Raw genomic sequence first — 15,828 nt, forward strand, 5'->3', positions numbered from 1 at the left:
CAGGTATGTTCTTTTCCAGTACTGTGGTGTGAATTGTCAATAATGTTGATGAGTGTGCCTCAGGGCTCTGTGCTTGGGCCAATGTTGTTTAATTTGTATATAAATGATATAGGAAACGGCTTAAAGGGAGATATTCAGTTGTTTGCTGATGATGCAAAGTTGTGTAGTGCAATAAAAAATCAAGCTGATGTTGAAAGTTTGCAGGAGGATTTAAATAAGCTGGTAAAATGGGCAAAAGAAAATGGATGTCAGTTCAATGTGGAAAAGTGTAAACTCTTGCATTTTGGGATTAAAAGATTACCAGCTGTGTACTACATAGATGGAAAGGTACTCCAAGAGATTGATGAGGCTAGGGACTTAGGGGTATTGGTAGATAAGGAGATGAAGTTCAGAGGACACATTGCTAAGGTGTCCAAGATTGCACATAGGATTACTTGGTTGTTGAGGAACACACTGACATCCAGAGATAAAGAGGTTATTATTCCCCTTTATAAAGCATTGATACTTCCACATTTGGATTACTGTGCTCAGGTCTGGTCACCTGGATTCCTTGGAGATGAGGAGGCTGTGGAGAGGGTTCAGAGAAGAGTGACCAAGTTGGTGAGTGATATAAAAAATGCTCCCTACATTGATAGATTGAGAGCTTGTGGATTGCAGAGATTGGCTGATAGGCGAAGAAGAGGGGATATGATAGAAACATTCAAATTACTAAAAGGTTTTTATAGGATTGATGCAGGGGAAATGTTTCAGCTGTGTGATAGTGATGGAAGAACAAGAGGTCATCTCTGGAAATTAAAGAAGAGTGTGGTTAACAAAGGTGTCAGAACAAGGTTTTTTGCCTGGAGGGTGGTGAATGAGTGGAATTCATTGCCTGACTTTGTTGTGAGCTCTTCATCTGTAAATGAATTCAAGAAGAGATATGACAGATATTGTTTTGCTAGTTTGGGTCTCCCGCGATGAGTCTACTGACTCCATGGAGATACCCGTAATAATAATAATAATAATAATAATAATAATAATAATATGAGGACAAAGAAAACGTTTTATACACTTCAACATTTTTCACATCCCATTCTAACTCACAAATGATTTCAACTTTTTCATGAACTGAGACACAGTTGACATGTTTCTGATGGAAGGATTCATTTTTAACTGATTTTACAGTTCTGACAGTGTTTGGGTAAAGTGAGGGACACAGGTGGTCATAAAAGATAAATCATCCCTTTCATTTTTGTCTAGTCCAAGAATTGGGTATTCCAAGATCTACCTGAGTATTATTATTATTATTCGTGATGCCTCCAAGGAGTCTGGAGACTCATCGCGGGGAGGACACCTACAACTGTCTCCATCACTACACCAAACCTCTACTACCAATCAACGGCATCTACCGCCCACCACTATAACTAGTATTTTTTGTCTGTAAATTGCTTGTGTTCTGAAGGGCCGATTTGTCTGTATGTGGGATGAAAAACCCGAGTTTCCGGGAGAAAAAATCCTGCTACCCTCCGTATGAGATCGGCTAACTCACCTTCGATTGAAAAAGTCCATATAAAGATTCCTCCCGTCACGACGAGAATCGAACTTAGGCCTATTCCAATCGAAGGGCGCAATGTACCGTCGTTCGTCCAATTGCACTACGGAGGTGCAATTAATTAAGGATGTTTGCAGTTATCAGAATTTGTACTACATATCTGTATAGTACACTCATTATAAAATTGAGCAATTGTATGGGAATATGCATAAATTAAAACCATTAAAATCGTTACAGCCATGATCTCATTATTTCTGTGCTCATTACAACAAAGTTAACTGTACCAAGTTTTTTGGAGGCAGAAGAGGTTTTGAATGTGGTGTACAATATATACATGAAAACACAAGATAAAAGTATTGCTTTGTTCTATTTTGAATAAATCAGTTGTTTGCATTCTACCTTACTGGGAGTCTAACGAGGATCCCAATAAGGAAGGGGATGAAAGTAAATTACTGCTCACTATTGGCATTTCCTCAGACTAGGAAAGGTATGCTTTTATGGTAGCAATACTCTTTAGATCTTCTTGTTTGTTCAAATAGACTGCACTTCAGGGAGCTAGGTTGGCTTCATTGGAAAGACTGTATGTTGCACATATTCATGACAATGAATAGACTACTGAAATATTCATATTGAGTAAGATAATTAGATCACAGCTGCTGATAACCCCTCATCCCTCAGTTATCAAGATGCTGTTGAGAGCTCAGGTATGTGTGTGTGAGAGAGAGAGAGAGAGAGAAAGACTGCTAAGTGTTGTCATGTAGCAGAAGCACTTCAGAGTGCAGCCCATAGTGGAAAATTGGCCAAAATGATTCCTTTATTGCCTTCCTTCACCTATAGTCTGAAGTTCTCTGCCAACCAGACCTGTTCACATCATTGACATTGGTCTATTCATATTTTAATTGCCATACTACCACTTTATTAACTGGCATGGCAAACATTGCATTTGACATACTGGCCATCTGTCATTTAATGCTATTTGATGCAGGAATTCATAGCACTGTGCAAAATGCTGTGCATTTTGCACAGTACTTTATTGTTTTCCTCAGGTGTTGATGACACAAACAGATGTACCATGTTTGGAATATCGGAGCATCCATTATAGTGTCACTATATGTGAAAAACAAAGTATGCAAAATTCATTAAAGATTCATCTTTTATTTATATGTTTTGAATGCTTATAACACTAAAATATATGAAATAAAAATGTTGGCAAAAACTGATTGATATAGTTTGATATTTCAAATGAAAAATGTTAAAATAAATTTTCTTTGCTTATGCAGTTGTTTAATTTCTTAAATTTTTAATGTAATTCTTAAAGGGTAAAGATGCCATTTCTAATAGTAAACCCTACATGACCACAGTTTCCACTCAAACAAGTCCCATTTCTTCTCCACAAGAGCATCGCAAAGTGAGCAGAAACTTTTTGTTGTTGTTGTTTTTTTTTATAAGATATATGACTTGTTTAAAGTATTAAATTTCTCTTCTACATCCATTTAAATTATCACTAATCTCTGATTTAAAGAAAAAGAATTGAACTGCAATTTCTTTTTTATTGTAATTTTGATAAAGTAGTGTTAGGTTATAATTATCTTTTGGTATATAAAGAGGACTGTCCATCAGCTGCAACCCTTTCAAAAGAGGAGGCCACAGGATTGGATTAGATATAAAATCCAAAAAAATAAAAATATAGAATAATAATATTATAAAACTTGAAAAACTTTTGTTTAATAAACTTAATGTTTTTGAATATACTATATAGTCCATGCAGAGTAATAATGCAGAATGATAAAGCTTACTCATACCCACTTGTGTCTGTTGACTGAGTCTTGTGTACTTCTCTTTACCAACTACAAGTAGTGAAACACAGACCAGTCTATAATTGAAACCATCTGTCTTGTCAGCACTGATCTTTTGTAATGTGGAGTCATTCTCTTATGTTAAAAGGGAATGACTGTGAAGGCAAAATAGTGCCTTCACAAAAAGGATACTATTTTGCCTTCCTTCTTCAAGGGAACCCCTTCCTGGAGGGGTTCCCTCGAGGGCTCACTTTAGTGAGTACGAGAGTGGCAAACCCGAGACGTGATGCTGGACTATGTCTTACTTCATGTAATATACATCTGTTATATTATCTGTAGACTGGTCTTTCTTTCTTTTCTTCCTGCTGTACCATATAATATACTTGAATTATTATACATTTCTGATGTAATTAGAAAATAGTATTAAAAATCCAATACATTTTGTCTAATGTTACATGGACACCATCATCAGGGCTAAAAGAGATCAGTTAACTCTGCACAAAACACGTACATCACAAGATGCGAGTTATGTAGCGTGCTTTTACTAGCTCATTTCTCAGTCACAGCTGAGTAAACAGTAGAGTGCACTGTTAGAGTTCAAAGGAACGAAATGGATAGGTTCCGTAATTCAAAATTAATAATATATTATAATAATAAAAGGAAAAAGGTTGTGAGCAGTTGATGGTGATCACTTTTGGACAGTGTCATACAGTTTCATAAGTTTTAAGAAACAGATAATCAGATTTAAATCTTCTGGGATGAAGAATCTTGGTTGGTTCCAAAGAACTCTGTGTTAAGTGTTAATGGCATGACAAGTGAGGCCAGTCCTAGAATCAGAGAATCGGATCTCTCTCTGATTTTAAAAATTTAGAATCAGAAAAGTGTGATATATAGAATTTTCAGTTAAGAAGTGGTATATGTTTGGTCTTTAAACTTAAAAAAAAAAAAAATCTTTGAAAGATATCAAATTAAATTTAATGGATTAGATATGTCAGAGTTTATTAATAAACTTACAGCTAATATTTCCTTTGTATTCCACTAGCTTTCTGAGGATTCATATTGGAAAAATGAACAATTAATATAATTATAGTTTTCAAATCATATAAAAAAATTCTCCAGTATTAATGTAACTGTCTTTGAATCATATAAAAAATTATATTTAGATGGAAATCATATCTTAATTAATTAATTACAGTAATAGAAAATTAATTAAATTTACTATATATTAGTCTTTCAAGATAACTACTTTCCAAAAAAACATGAAATAGACAAAGAATCAGTCTTATTGAGATTTGGCTGATGTAGAAGTCCTCGTGTGATTCTTTATATAACATTTAAACTTATAAAGACTATGATGCCATTTAATTTGGTCACCTGTGTTAATGCCATCGATGTACTGGTCCAGACTTGCCAAGTTTATGAATACAGGTGTAATTCACCTATTCTTCATACCTAATCTGAGCAAAATGGCCAGTTTGACCATAATACTTGAGGCTGCATAAGCATGGAATGCTGTAAATGCCTGACAGTGACCAAGTGTACATTCCTCAGACTTCATTATGATTTTCATCGAATGCTGTTTAGGTCAATAATTATTGAATACTTTGTTAATGGTAGATATTTTGTAGATGTTAAAACAGATATCTCTTTTAATATGATTAATTTCACTTGTAAAATTGTAAAATCTGATTCCTCATCAGAGCAGACAATATAAATGTTTGATTGTCGAGGGTTTTAATGGCACTAAGGTTCTGACTAGTTGGATGATGTGAGTCAGATTGTATATTATTATTAAGAGAGACCTGAAGGGAGGTAGGGACTCATCAAGGGAGGCCACATACTACATGCACCAGCTATCATACTTATTCTTGAATTCATTCACACTGCTTGCACTCACAACATCTAATGGCACATTCCAATCATGCACCACCCTATGAGAGAAATATCTAGCCTTCACCCCGTTCTTAGCGACACTCATTCTTAGCTTCCAAGGATGCCCCTTTGTCCTTTCCTCGTCCTCCATAAATTGAAAAATTACATCAGTTGAAATCCTGTATGACCTTTCAGAAGTTTTTAAGTCTCAATCATATTACCCCTCTTTCTCTTGTTTGTTAGGGTCTACAGTTTACAAATTCTCAATCTGTTTTCGTAATCAGTATTCCACAATCCTGAAATCATTTTTAACACTCTCTTGCACAATCTCTCTCTCTCTCTCTCCAGTATATCAGAATTACAACGAAAACCAGGAGACCATACCTGTGCACAATAGTCCAAGTGAGGTCTTGTAAAGAGGCAAAATTACATCCTTATCTTTTGAGTTGTATTTGCAATCTTTGCTACCTGCCCCTGAACTTCAACTTCCTATCTACTAACACTCCAAGATTCCTAGCCTCATCAATTTTTTCTAGCATAATCCCACCAATATAATACGACATTGGATATCTAATCACCCTGAAGTAAATGACTTTACATTTACTGACATTTGACTAATATCCATTTTCCCATGCCCACAGTTCCAGCCTATTCAAATCATTCTGCAAGTACTGCATATCAGCCACATTCCTGATTACCCAACCCAGTGATTTTTTTCTGGGAAAAAAGGTGCTGGTACTCACCATGAAGATGTTATTACAGCAACTTTCACACCTTTAACATATTCTCCAATATACCCTCGTCGTCTCACTTTGTGCGCTGCACTCTCCTTAAAATCGTAAATCTTTTTTCTTAATGACATTAACTGTTGTTTGCGAGATTCTCCAAAATGACTGATTTTATCATTTGCCCACTCCACTGAAATTTTCATTCCCATGTGTTTATCGACGACAAGACTTCCGACATCACGACACACTTTACAGCCCAACATTTTATTCTTGACATACAGCTACTCGTTTCTCTCGCAGAAGTCATTTTTCTGCAAAAGTGTCCAACATTCGTGCCAATCATTATCAGAATCTGCTTCCTGTTGACCACGTGAATCTTCGTTCTTGGTTTCGTGAACCTCTTCACCAAGTGTATTTTTGGTGCTAGTTTTCTGTTTTACAGGATCACAAGTAGATTCAACAATTTCTGCTAATTCAGCCTTCTTTTTTTACTCATTGGCATAAAGTAACTACTTATTTTACTCATTTTGAACAATGATTGCACTGATTTAACTTAGATTAATTCAAAACTCACGTGAACACCTGCCTGTTGCAGAGTGAATATAGAACTGATATCGGAAGCAATCGGAAGTGAACACAACTTCCTGTTTCCAGTTGCATACCAACCTATGAAACAGGAAAGCAGGGTACCAACTTATGAGTAATCAAAACTGAAAATTCAATTCATGAACACAGTACCATCTACCAGAATATTTATAATACATTTTGCTGTCAATATTTGATATCTGTCAGTCAGCCATCCTCTTATCCATGCTAATATTCTATAACCCAAACCTATTTTCTCCAATTTATGCAACAGTCTACCATACCATATTCTGTCAAAAGCCTTAGCAAAATCAAAAAGTATCATTGTGTATCCATTCCAATTGTCTAGTTCTGATATAGAACTGATATTGGAAGCAATCGGAAGTGAACACAACTTCCTGTTTCCAGTTGCATACCAACCTATGAAACAGGAAAGCAGGGTACCAACTTATGAGAAATCAAAACTGAAAATTCAATTCATGAACACAGTACCATCTACCAGAATATTTATAATACATTTTGCTGTCAATAAATCGCAAATTTTTAAAAACTTAAGAAAAAAGGTGCCAGTACTGAGTACCATTGTGTACTGCCAGAAAAAAAGCACTGACCCTACATATCTTTGCATCATCATCAAATTGCTGCATTTCGCTTGTCAAATCCTTCCCAATATCATTAATATACAGATTGAATAACAGTGGACCAAGCACTGATCCTTGTGGTACACTGCTTGTTACCTTAAACCTTGCAGACTCACATCCCCCATATACCGCTTTTTGATATCTGTCAGTCAGCCATCCTCTTATCCATGCTAATATTCTATAACCCAAACCCATTTTCCCCAATTTATGCAACAGTCTACCATACCATATTCTGTCAAAAGCCGTAGCAAAATCCAAAAGTATCATTGTGTATCCATTCCAATTGCCTAGTTCAATGATAACATTGTTATAGAATGTCAGCAAGTTGCTAAAACATGACCTTCCCTTAGTAAACCCATGTTGCTCATTGCATATTAGAGATTCACTGTCAACCCATTTCTGAATGCAAGCCCTTATGAATTTTTCCAAAATCTTCACCAGAACTCCTGAGATACTATTGGTCAATAGTTGGATACATCGGTCTTTGCACCACCACCCTCATGCAATGGAATTGCCATACATTCTTTCTCAGTTGAGTCTCAGAACAGGGAAGATTCCACAGGAATCTTCCCTGTTCTGAGACTCATATTATATAACCTGGTCAAAGGAATAGTCAGTTCAACTGAACACTCTTTTAGTACACATGCTGATATCCCATCAATCCCTATTGCTGAATTTTTATTCAGTTGCTGCTATAGCTCTAATACCTCATCATTATACACCTGGGTTTCTTCATCCAGTGAAGAGGTAGCAGTGAGTTCAATGTTGCATACACCAGGTTGATAGCTTTTAACAAAATGGCACTCATTAGTTGAACAGTCTCTTCTGCGTCTGTAACCCTCATGCCATCTGTATTTAGAAGTGTTATTCTTTCATGTTCATTCTTTCTTTTACTTGCAACATATTGATAGAATTCTTGTGGGTTGTCTTTAGCATGCAAAACCAGTTTCTTTTCATACTCAGACTTCGCTTTTACAACAGTTGTGACTATTCTAGCCTGCACTTGCTTCCCAGAAATGCTTCCCATGCACTGTCGATATTCTTCCCAGCAACCTATCTCATTCCACTGAACTCAGTATACTCCTCAGTTGGTCACTATTTCCTGCTTTGTAGTTCAACATGTAACCTTTTCTGAATGGAACATTCATAAACTTAGTCACTTCCCAAGTAAGTACTGCATGATCACTGTCACCAACCAGAGGCAGAACAGTTACATCTTTAACTGAAATGCCTTCTGATACTATAATTAAATCTAACACTCTTTGATCTCGAGCTCCTTCTGTCACTCTTTTTGTGCTTATCTATTTGGCGAATGCATTTCTTCATCACTGGCAACCGATCCACCAGGTCTGTAACAACATCGCACTATATGGTGGCTGAAGGAGTGGAATTTACAATTAAGACAGGGTACATGTGGAATTACCGGGCTGGTAAGTATGACAAGCTTAGGTGTGTGCTTGGCTCGGTGCCATGGCATGTAAAACTGCAAGGGCTGGATGTTGATAGTGCATGGGAGGTGGTTAAGAAGTGTTTGCAGGAGGCAATGGTTGACTGTATACCAAGAGTCCTAATAATAAATCAAGTAGGGGTTAAATGGATGAATAACACTATTAAGCTTGAGCTGCAAAAAAAGAAACAATTGTAGAGGGAATTTAAGGAAAAAGGTTATCAGCAGGCATAGGAACAGTATAAAGCTCATGCCAGGATGGTAACAAGGGTGGTAAGAAAAGCAAAAGCGGATTACGAAAGAAAATTGGCCATGCAGGCTAAAGAGAATCTCAAACAGTTTTTTCAATATGGTGCAAGTAAAAGGAAAAATGTTCATGGTAGAATGATCCTAAAAAATGCTGAGGGTAGGGAGGTAACCGAATCAGTCGATATTGTGGAATTACTGAGCGAGCACTTTGCAAGAGTATATCATCGAGATGGTGACATTGCAGGAATGGAAGAACCAACAGCTTATACTGGAATTGTGATGAATGAAGTAGAAGTGACTAGTCTATTACAGAAACTCAATGTCAATACATCTCTGGGATTGGATGGTATACCTGCTCGTGTCGTACGTGAAGCAGCTAAAGAATTGTCAGTGCCCTTGACCATTTTGTTTAATTTGAGGCTCGGGTCTGGGTCAGTCCCAAGGGGGTGGAAAGAGGGGAAAATAGTTCCGCTGCATAAAGGTGGTTCCAAGGCTGCTGTTGTAAATTACCGACCGATTAGCATAACAGGAATCATTATCAAGGTCTTGGAGAAAATAGTCAAGAGAAAAATACAAGATTGGATAGAAGAAAATGGGATACTGTATCGGGGACAGCATGGTTTTGTGAAGGGTAGGTCATGCCTCAGTAACTTGCTCACATATTATAACACAGTGACGGCTGAACTGGATAAGGGTAATAGGTTTACAGTGATTCCACTGGACCTTGCTAAGGCCTTTGACAGGATACCACATGGAATTCTAATCAGTAAATTGCAGCATATGGGGATGGATATAGGGTTGGTGAGATGGATAGGAGGGTGGTTGACAGAGGGATATCAGAGAGTGGTTTATTCAGGAGTAGAGTCCACAAGACAGCCTGTGACTAGTGGTGTGCCACAAGGATCTGTTCTTGGACTACTGCTGTTTAATTTGTTCATTAATGATATAGGAAAGGATCTGAGAGGAACAGTTCATTTGTTTGCGGATGATGCAAAGTTGGGTAGGGCAATAGTGAATGCAGATGATGTCAAAATTTTGCAAGATGATTTGGATAGATTGGAAGTCTGAGCTAAGGAGAATGGATGTCAATTTAATGTGGCAAAATGTAAGGTTATACATTTTGGGGTGAAAATATTAGCAGCAGTTTACTACATTAGTGGAACTGTACTCCAGGAAATTGATGAGGCACGAGATTTAGGAGTGTTGGTGGATAAGGAGTTGAAGTTTAGGGGGCACATTGTAAAAGTGGCCAAATCAGCTCATCAAATCACTTGGTTGCAGAAGAATACGTTGACAAGCAGAGACAAGCAGGTTATTGTTCCTCTGTATCGAGCCTTGATAAGACCCCATCTCGACTACTGTGCCCAGATTTGGTCACCGAGGTTTCTTCTTGATGGGGAGGAGGTGGAGAGGATCCAGATGCGAGTGACCAAGATGATAGCAGGTCTGTGGAATGAACCTTATGAGAACAGGTTGAGGATTTGTGGGTTGCAAAAATTGGTTGATAGGCAGAGGAGGGGAGATATGATTGAGACATTCAATTTACTGAAGGGTTTCTATAAAATTAATTCAGAAGATATTTTTGAGAACAGGGCTGGTTGTGGGAGGACTAGGGGACATCCATGGAAACTGGGCAAAAGTGTGGTTAGTAAAGGTGTTAGAGCTGGGTTCTTTACTTTTAGAGTGGTGAATGAGTGGAATGCACTCCCTGAGTCTGTGGTGGATGCTGTGACAGTGAATGAGTTTAAGGCGAGGTATGATAGATACTGTATGAATGTCGAATAGTTGTGATGAATATGTTTTGGGGCCTCCCTCGATGAGTCTAATGACTCCCTGGAGTTACCCATAATAATAGTAATAGTAATATAATTGATCATGTTAAATTCGACTTCACAGATAGCTTCAAACTCACTGCCACATGAAATACTGTTAGTAGAAGTACTATAATCATAGATCTCAACTTTAACTGGATTCATTATTAGCTTATTATATTATCATATCATTAGCAGCATGCCCCTCCTCTCCTATCCTTTCTAACCTTCCTAAAATATAGTGTACCCTTTACACTCGATACCGGTTAGTATATCTGTTTCTGATACTCCAGCATTCGTGTACAGACATAATAATCTGCCTGCATGTTCTTTTGTATACTCTTGTTCTGACGTCAGCATGACACAGTTGGACAACTTGCAGATCTCTATTCTTCTCTATTATGCCTTACACATTTTGACATCTTTGCACACGTTTGATGGGTCAGAACCAGACAAGCACAAAGTCGAAATCGTTCTCTCCTCGTCAAAATTTCCGTAATAAAGCTCATTCCCGTCATTAACACAGTTAGATAACATTGCCACTCTTATACTCATCTTCTCACCATTCCTTCCTTTATAATTTAGTTTCTCTGACTCTCTGTGTGAGGTCTCATACTAGTTATTAGTTTTTCCAGGTTCTTGATACCAAACACATTCAGGTGTAGGCCGTCCCTCTTATACGATTCCAATCTTCCCTCAAACTCACTCTTCACATCCAAAAACTCGCATCCATTCCTTCTACACAGCCTACTCATCGAATTATTGCCATCATAGCCCTTCTTCTTCTTAATTCATTTTTGTCATATCAACATAAGATGCTGACGATTTTCACTCTCTCATTCTTCACTCTTCCATCTTCCAACATCCCTTTCATGTCCTCTCTCATACTGAACTTATTGCCAGTTAGGTAGTTACCTACTTCAATGATGATTTTGTTTACTTTTCTTTTCTGTTTTTGAATTGCTTCCTTTATATTCTTAATTTTTGCTCCAGGAAAACTCAAAGTTATAACTCGCTCATCAATAGCATGTTTTATTATAGAGTCACCATACCAGATAACTTCTTTCTTTTTATGAACAATGTCACTTGTCTTATTTCCATTTCTTCCTGACTTACCTGTTTTTGTGCTTTGTTGTTTCTTATTTTCCTGCATAACTTTCTTTTTCTCCCTGTACTCATTTAAATGCCTCACGACTTTTTTCAATTCCCACGTTGTCTCTCTGATTTTGCTATTTTGGAGGTTAATTCATTTTCATTAATCTCCTTCATATCTCTAATAACCTTGTTGATGGGAATAACCTTCTTGTTCTTTTTTGGCACCATTTTAAACTTATAATTATAATAGAAATATCTTAATAAAAATATGTTATGAAATGCCAAATACACTCTTCTTCTTCTTCTTCTACAGCTTCTCCCACTTAAGTGGGGTCACTGTTTGTTATGAGTCTCCTCCACACCTTCCTGTCTTGGGCTGTCACCACATCCAAGTTCTTCATCTTCAAGTCCTCTTCTACCAGCTCCCTCCATCTCTTCTTTGGCCGCCCACGCTTCCGCCTTCCTTGCACATCCATCTGCATGACCCTTCTTTCCACATATTCGTCCTCCCTCCTCATCACATGACCAAACCATCTCAACCTTGCCTCCTGTATTTTCGCTCCTAAGTTCTTAACTTTCACTGTTCCCCTGACATAGTCATTTCTCAGATGATCCTTTCTGGTCACACCACACATCCACCTAAGCATTCTCATCTCTGCTACTTCCATCCTGCTGATGTTATTTTTCCTCAGGGCCACAGTTTCTATAGCATATGTCATAGCTGGCCTCACTACTGTCCTATAAATTTTGCCTTTCAGATTGATCGGCACCCTCTTATCGCATAACACTCCAGCCATCTCCCTCCAGTTCCTCCAACCTGCTTGTATCCTGCATCCCACTTCCTTCTCAGCTCCTCCATCTTCTTCCACTGTTGAACCTAAGTATCTAAAGTCTCTCACCTTCCTGATGACATTTCCTTCCAGCTCCAGATCTGTCTCCTGGCCACCGCCCGCTGCGCAACTCATATACTCTGTCTTACTTCTGCTCAGTCTCATACCTCTCTCTTCCAGTACTTTTCTTCATCTTTCCAGTTTAGTTTCCACTTCTTCTCTTGAATCTACACACAGCAAGATGTCATCTGCATACAACATTGTCCAAGGTGCATCTTCTCTCACCTCCTCTGCCACCTCCATCACAATATTAAACAGAAACGGACTTAATGCTGACCCTTGATGCAGGCCAACTGTTACTTGAAAACTTTCTGTCTGTCCCAAACAGGTCTGAACACTTGTCTTCACATTTCTGTACATTTCCCGCACCAACCTGACATATTTCTCCGTCACCTTCTTCCCCCTCAGACACCTCCAGACTTCTTGCCTTGGCACTCTATCGTATGCTTTCTCCAGATCAATAAATACCAGATGTAGCTCCCTTTGTTTCTCTCGATATTTTTCCATCATCTGTCGTAACCCAAAGATAGCATCTGTTGTTGATCTACCAGGCATGAAGCCAAATTGTTCCTTTGCAATCTCCACCTCCTCCCTCAATCTACCATCAAGAACCCTTTCTAGGATCTTCATTGTGTGGGACATCAACTTTATTCCTCTGTAATTTTTACAGTCTTGTTCATCCCCTTTACCCTTGTAGATGGGAACAAGAGTACTCTCCGTCCATTCCTCGGGTATATTTTCCTGTTGGCAAACTTTCATGAACAGGTCCCACAGCAGGTCAATTCCCTCTTCCCCCAAGTGCCTTCCATGCCTCCACTGGAATTCTGTCGGGGCCCACCGCTTTTTCATTCCTCATCCTCTTCATGGCATCCGTCACTTCCATTCTACTGATGTTCTGCACCATCCCCTCAGAAGGCTGCCCATCTCCTCTGTGAGTCCTTGCATTTTCCTCATTCAAAAGTCCCTCAAAGTATATTTTCCATCTGTTTCTTATGTCCACATCCCTCCATAATACTCTTCCTTCAGCATCTTTGATCTGCCTCACATGTGAGATGTCCTTAGCTGCTTTATTTCTACATTTCGCTAGTTGATAAATTTTTCTCTGTCCTTCCTTTGTTTCTAATTGATCATACAGATCTTGATATGCCATGGCCTTCGCCTGTGCCACAACTCTCTTGGCTTCTTGCTTTCTCTCTTTGTACACCTCTCTGTTCTCTTCCACTCTTGACTCATCCCACTTCTGCTTTGCCTTCCTCTTAACTGTCACTGCCACTTGTACATCATTATTCCACCACCAACCCTCCTTCTGCTCTCTAATCTTTCCAGATGTCTCACCAAGCACCTCGATTGCACAGCTCAGGATTACTTTTGAATTATGTTTCCACCAATCTTGTACACTTTCCAGTCCATCCGAAATCCTCTCTAACACTCTCTCCCTAAAACGATTCCTCACACTCTCCTCTTTTAGGAGAGTGTGAGGAATCCAACAGATCAAGTAGCACAACAACACCGACTGCTGTGCGCAGTCAGTGTTGTTGTGCTACTTGATCTGTTGGAATTACTTTACAATTTGTCACAACCTTAAGATGTTTTCTTCTAGTCAAAATGTAGTCAATTTGTGAGCTGTTGTTACCACTTCTAAATGTTATCAAATGTTCTTCCCTCTTGAAGAAAAACGAGTTCACAATTGCCAGATCAAACGCTACTGCAAAGTCCACAACCCTCTCTCCTTTCTGGTTCATCATTCCCACTCCATGGCCACCATGCACCCTTTCACAGTCTCTATTCTGTCTTCCTATGTGCCCGTTCAAGTCTCCTCCGACAATCACCATCTCATTTTCTTCCAATTTCCTCATTTCTTCATCTAACACGTTCCAGAACTCATCTTTTTCCTCTGCTGTACAACCAACTTGCGGGGCATATACACATAATACGACCACCCGCTCTTCTCCAAGACCCAATTTCATTCGCATGATCCTGTCGTTCCTTTTACCAACGTCCAGTACTTCACCCTTCATTCTGCCACACACCACAATTCCTACACCATTTTTTCCCTCGTTATTCGCTCCAGAGTAGAACAATTTATATCCATCTCCCAGTTCCTTTGCCTTTCCACCTTGTCTCCTGCACACATAAAATGTCCAACTTCCTCTTCCTCATCATGTCTGCCACCTCTCTTCCCCTTCCAGTCATGCTTCCAACATTCAGTGTTCCCACTCGCAACATCCTCTCCACCTGCTGGGCTCGCTTCTTTATCCGCACCCGCCCTTGATGCGGTAGCCCTTGTCCACTTCTCACAGCTGTAGGGCAATGTGGCTGCGTGTCGCTTAAGGCCTTAGCCCTTATATCATTTTCTCTTCGACTCATAATCATAGTTTGAGTTGGCAGTGAAGTTTTCTGACCGGATGCCCTTCCTGACATCAACCTTCGCATTTATCCGGGCTTGGGACCGGCACCTATTGAGGCTAGCTTGCCTCCTTCGGTGGCTGCATAAGACGAAATGACTTAGCAAGATAGGAAAGTCTCACCCCTAGCCCTCGAATACTCTAATAGCATCAGGGGGAAGGAGCAAGGAGAGGAGAAAGAAGCAAAGAAAGAAGAGGAGAGACCAGTCTACAGAATAATATAACAGATATATATTACATGAAGTAAGGCATGGTCCTGCATCAGGTACCTCGGGTTTGCCATGCCCGTACTCACTAAAGTGAGCCCTTGAGGAAAATGCCAAATACACTAATATACCATAAAACACTAATTTTCTAAGTTAAAATCACAATAAAAACAGACAAAAATCATCAATTTTATAGGAGTGCTAAATTCACTGACCTACCACAGTGTATCCTCGAACTAATCTTCCATATCTGCAGTAAATATAAATTTATTTACTAATAATATACTTACTAAATGTATTTATTTATATAATGATGTATGTAATTATGAAATGGAATATATATACCATTTCATAATTCTTAATTTTGCCATCAAAGGTTTAGTTTTACATTTTTACGTTTTACGGTTCCATATATGTCGGCGTAGAAGACGACTCTCAAATACTACAGAAAACCTCTCAAAATCATGGGTCGTCTTATTCGGCGAGTATAAAAGGGAAGCTTAATTTCTTGGATGAACATTTAGGTAGTTACAATACATTGTTATATAAGAAAATAGGCAGTGTTTATAAAC

General features: G+C 38.6%; 1 protein-coding gene across 1 annotated transcript in view; it reads left to right on the forward strand.

The window, feature by feature from the left end:
• LOC150098484 (uncharacterized) overlaps positions 1-15,828 on the forward strand; it is a 314,082-nt gene that overhangs the window by 174,749 nt on the left and 123,505 nt on the right. The window contains exon 6 of the mRNA XM_090405238.1: positions 2,850-2,939. Within this exon, the coding sequence (XP_090261364.1) occupies positions 2,850-2,939 (90 nt within the window). The remainder of the gene's footprint in view (positions 1-2,849; positions 2,940-15,828) is intronic.

This window comes from Typopeltis vanoorti, chromosome 15 (assembly GCF_054136105.1).
Source record: "Typopeltis vanoorti isolate ZY-2024b chromosome 15, IOZ_Tvanoo_1.0, whole genome shotgun sequence".
NCBI classification, from domain to species: domain Eukaryota; kingdom Metazoa; phylum Arthropoda; class Arachnida; order Uropygi; family Thelyphonidae; genus Typopeltis; species Typopeltis vanoorti.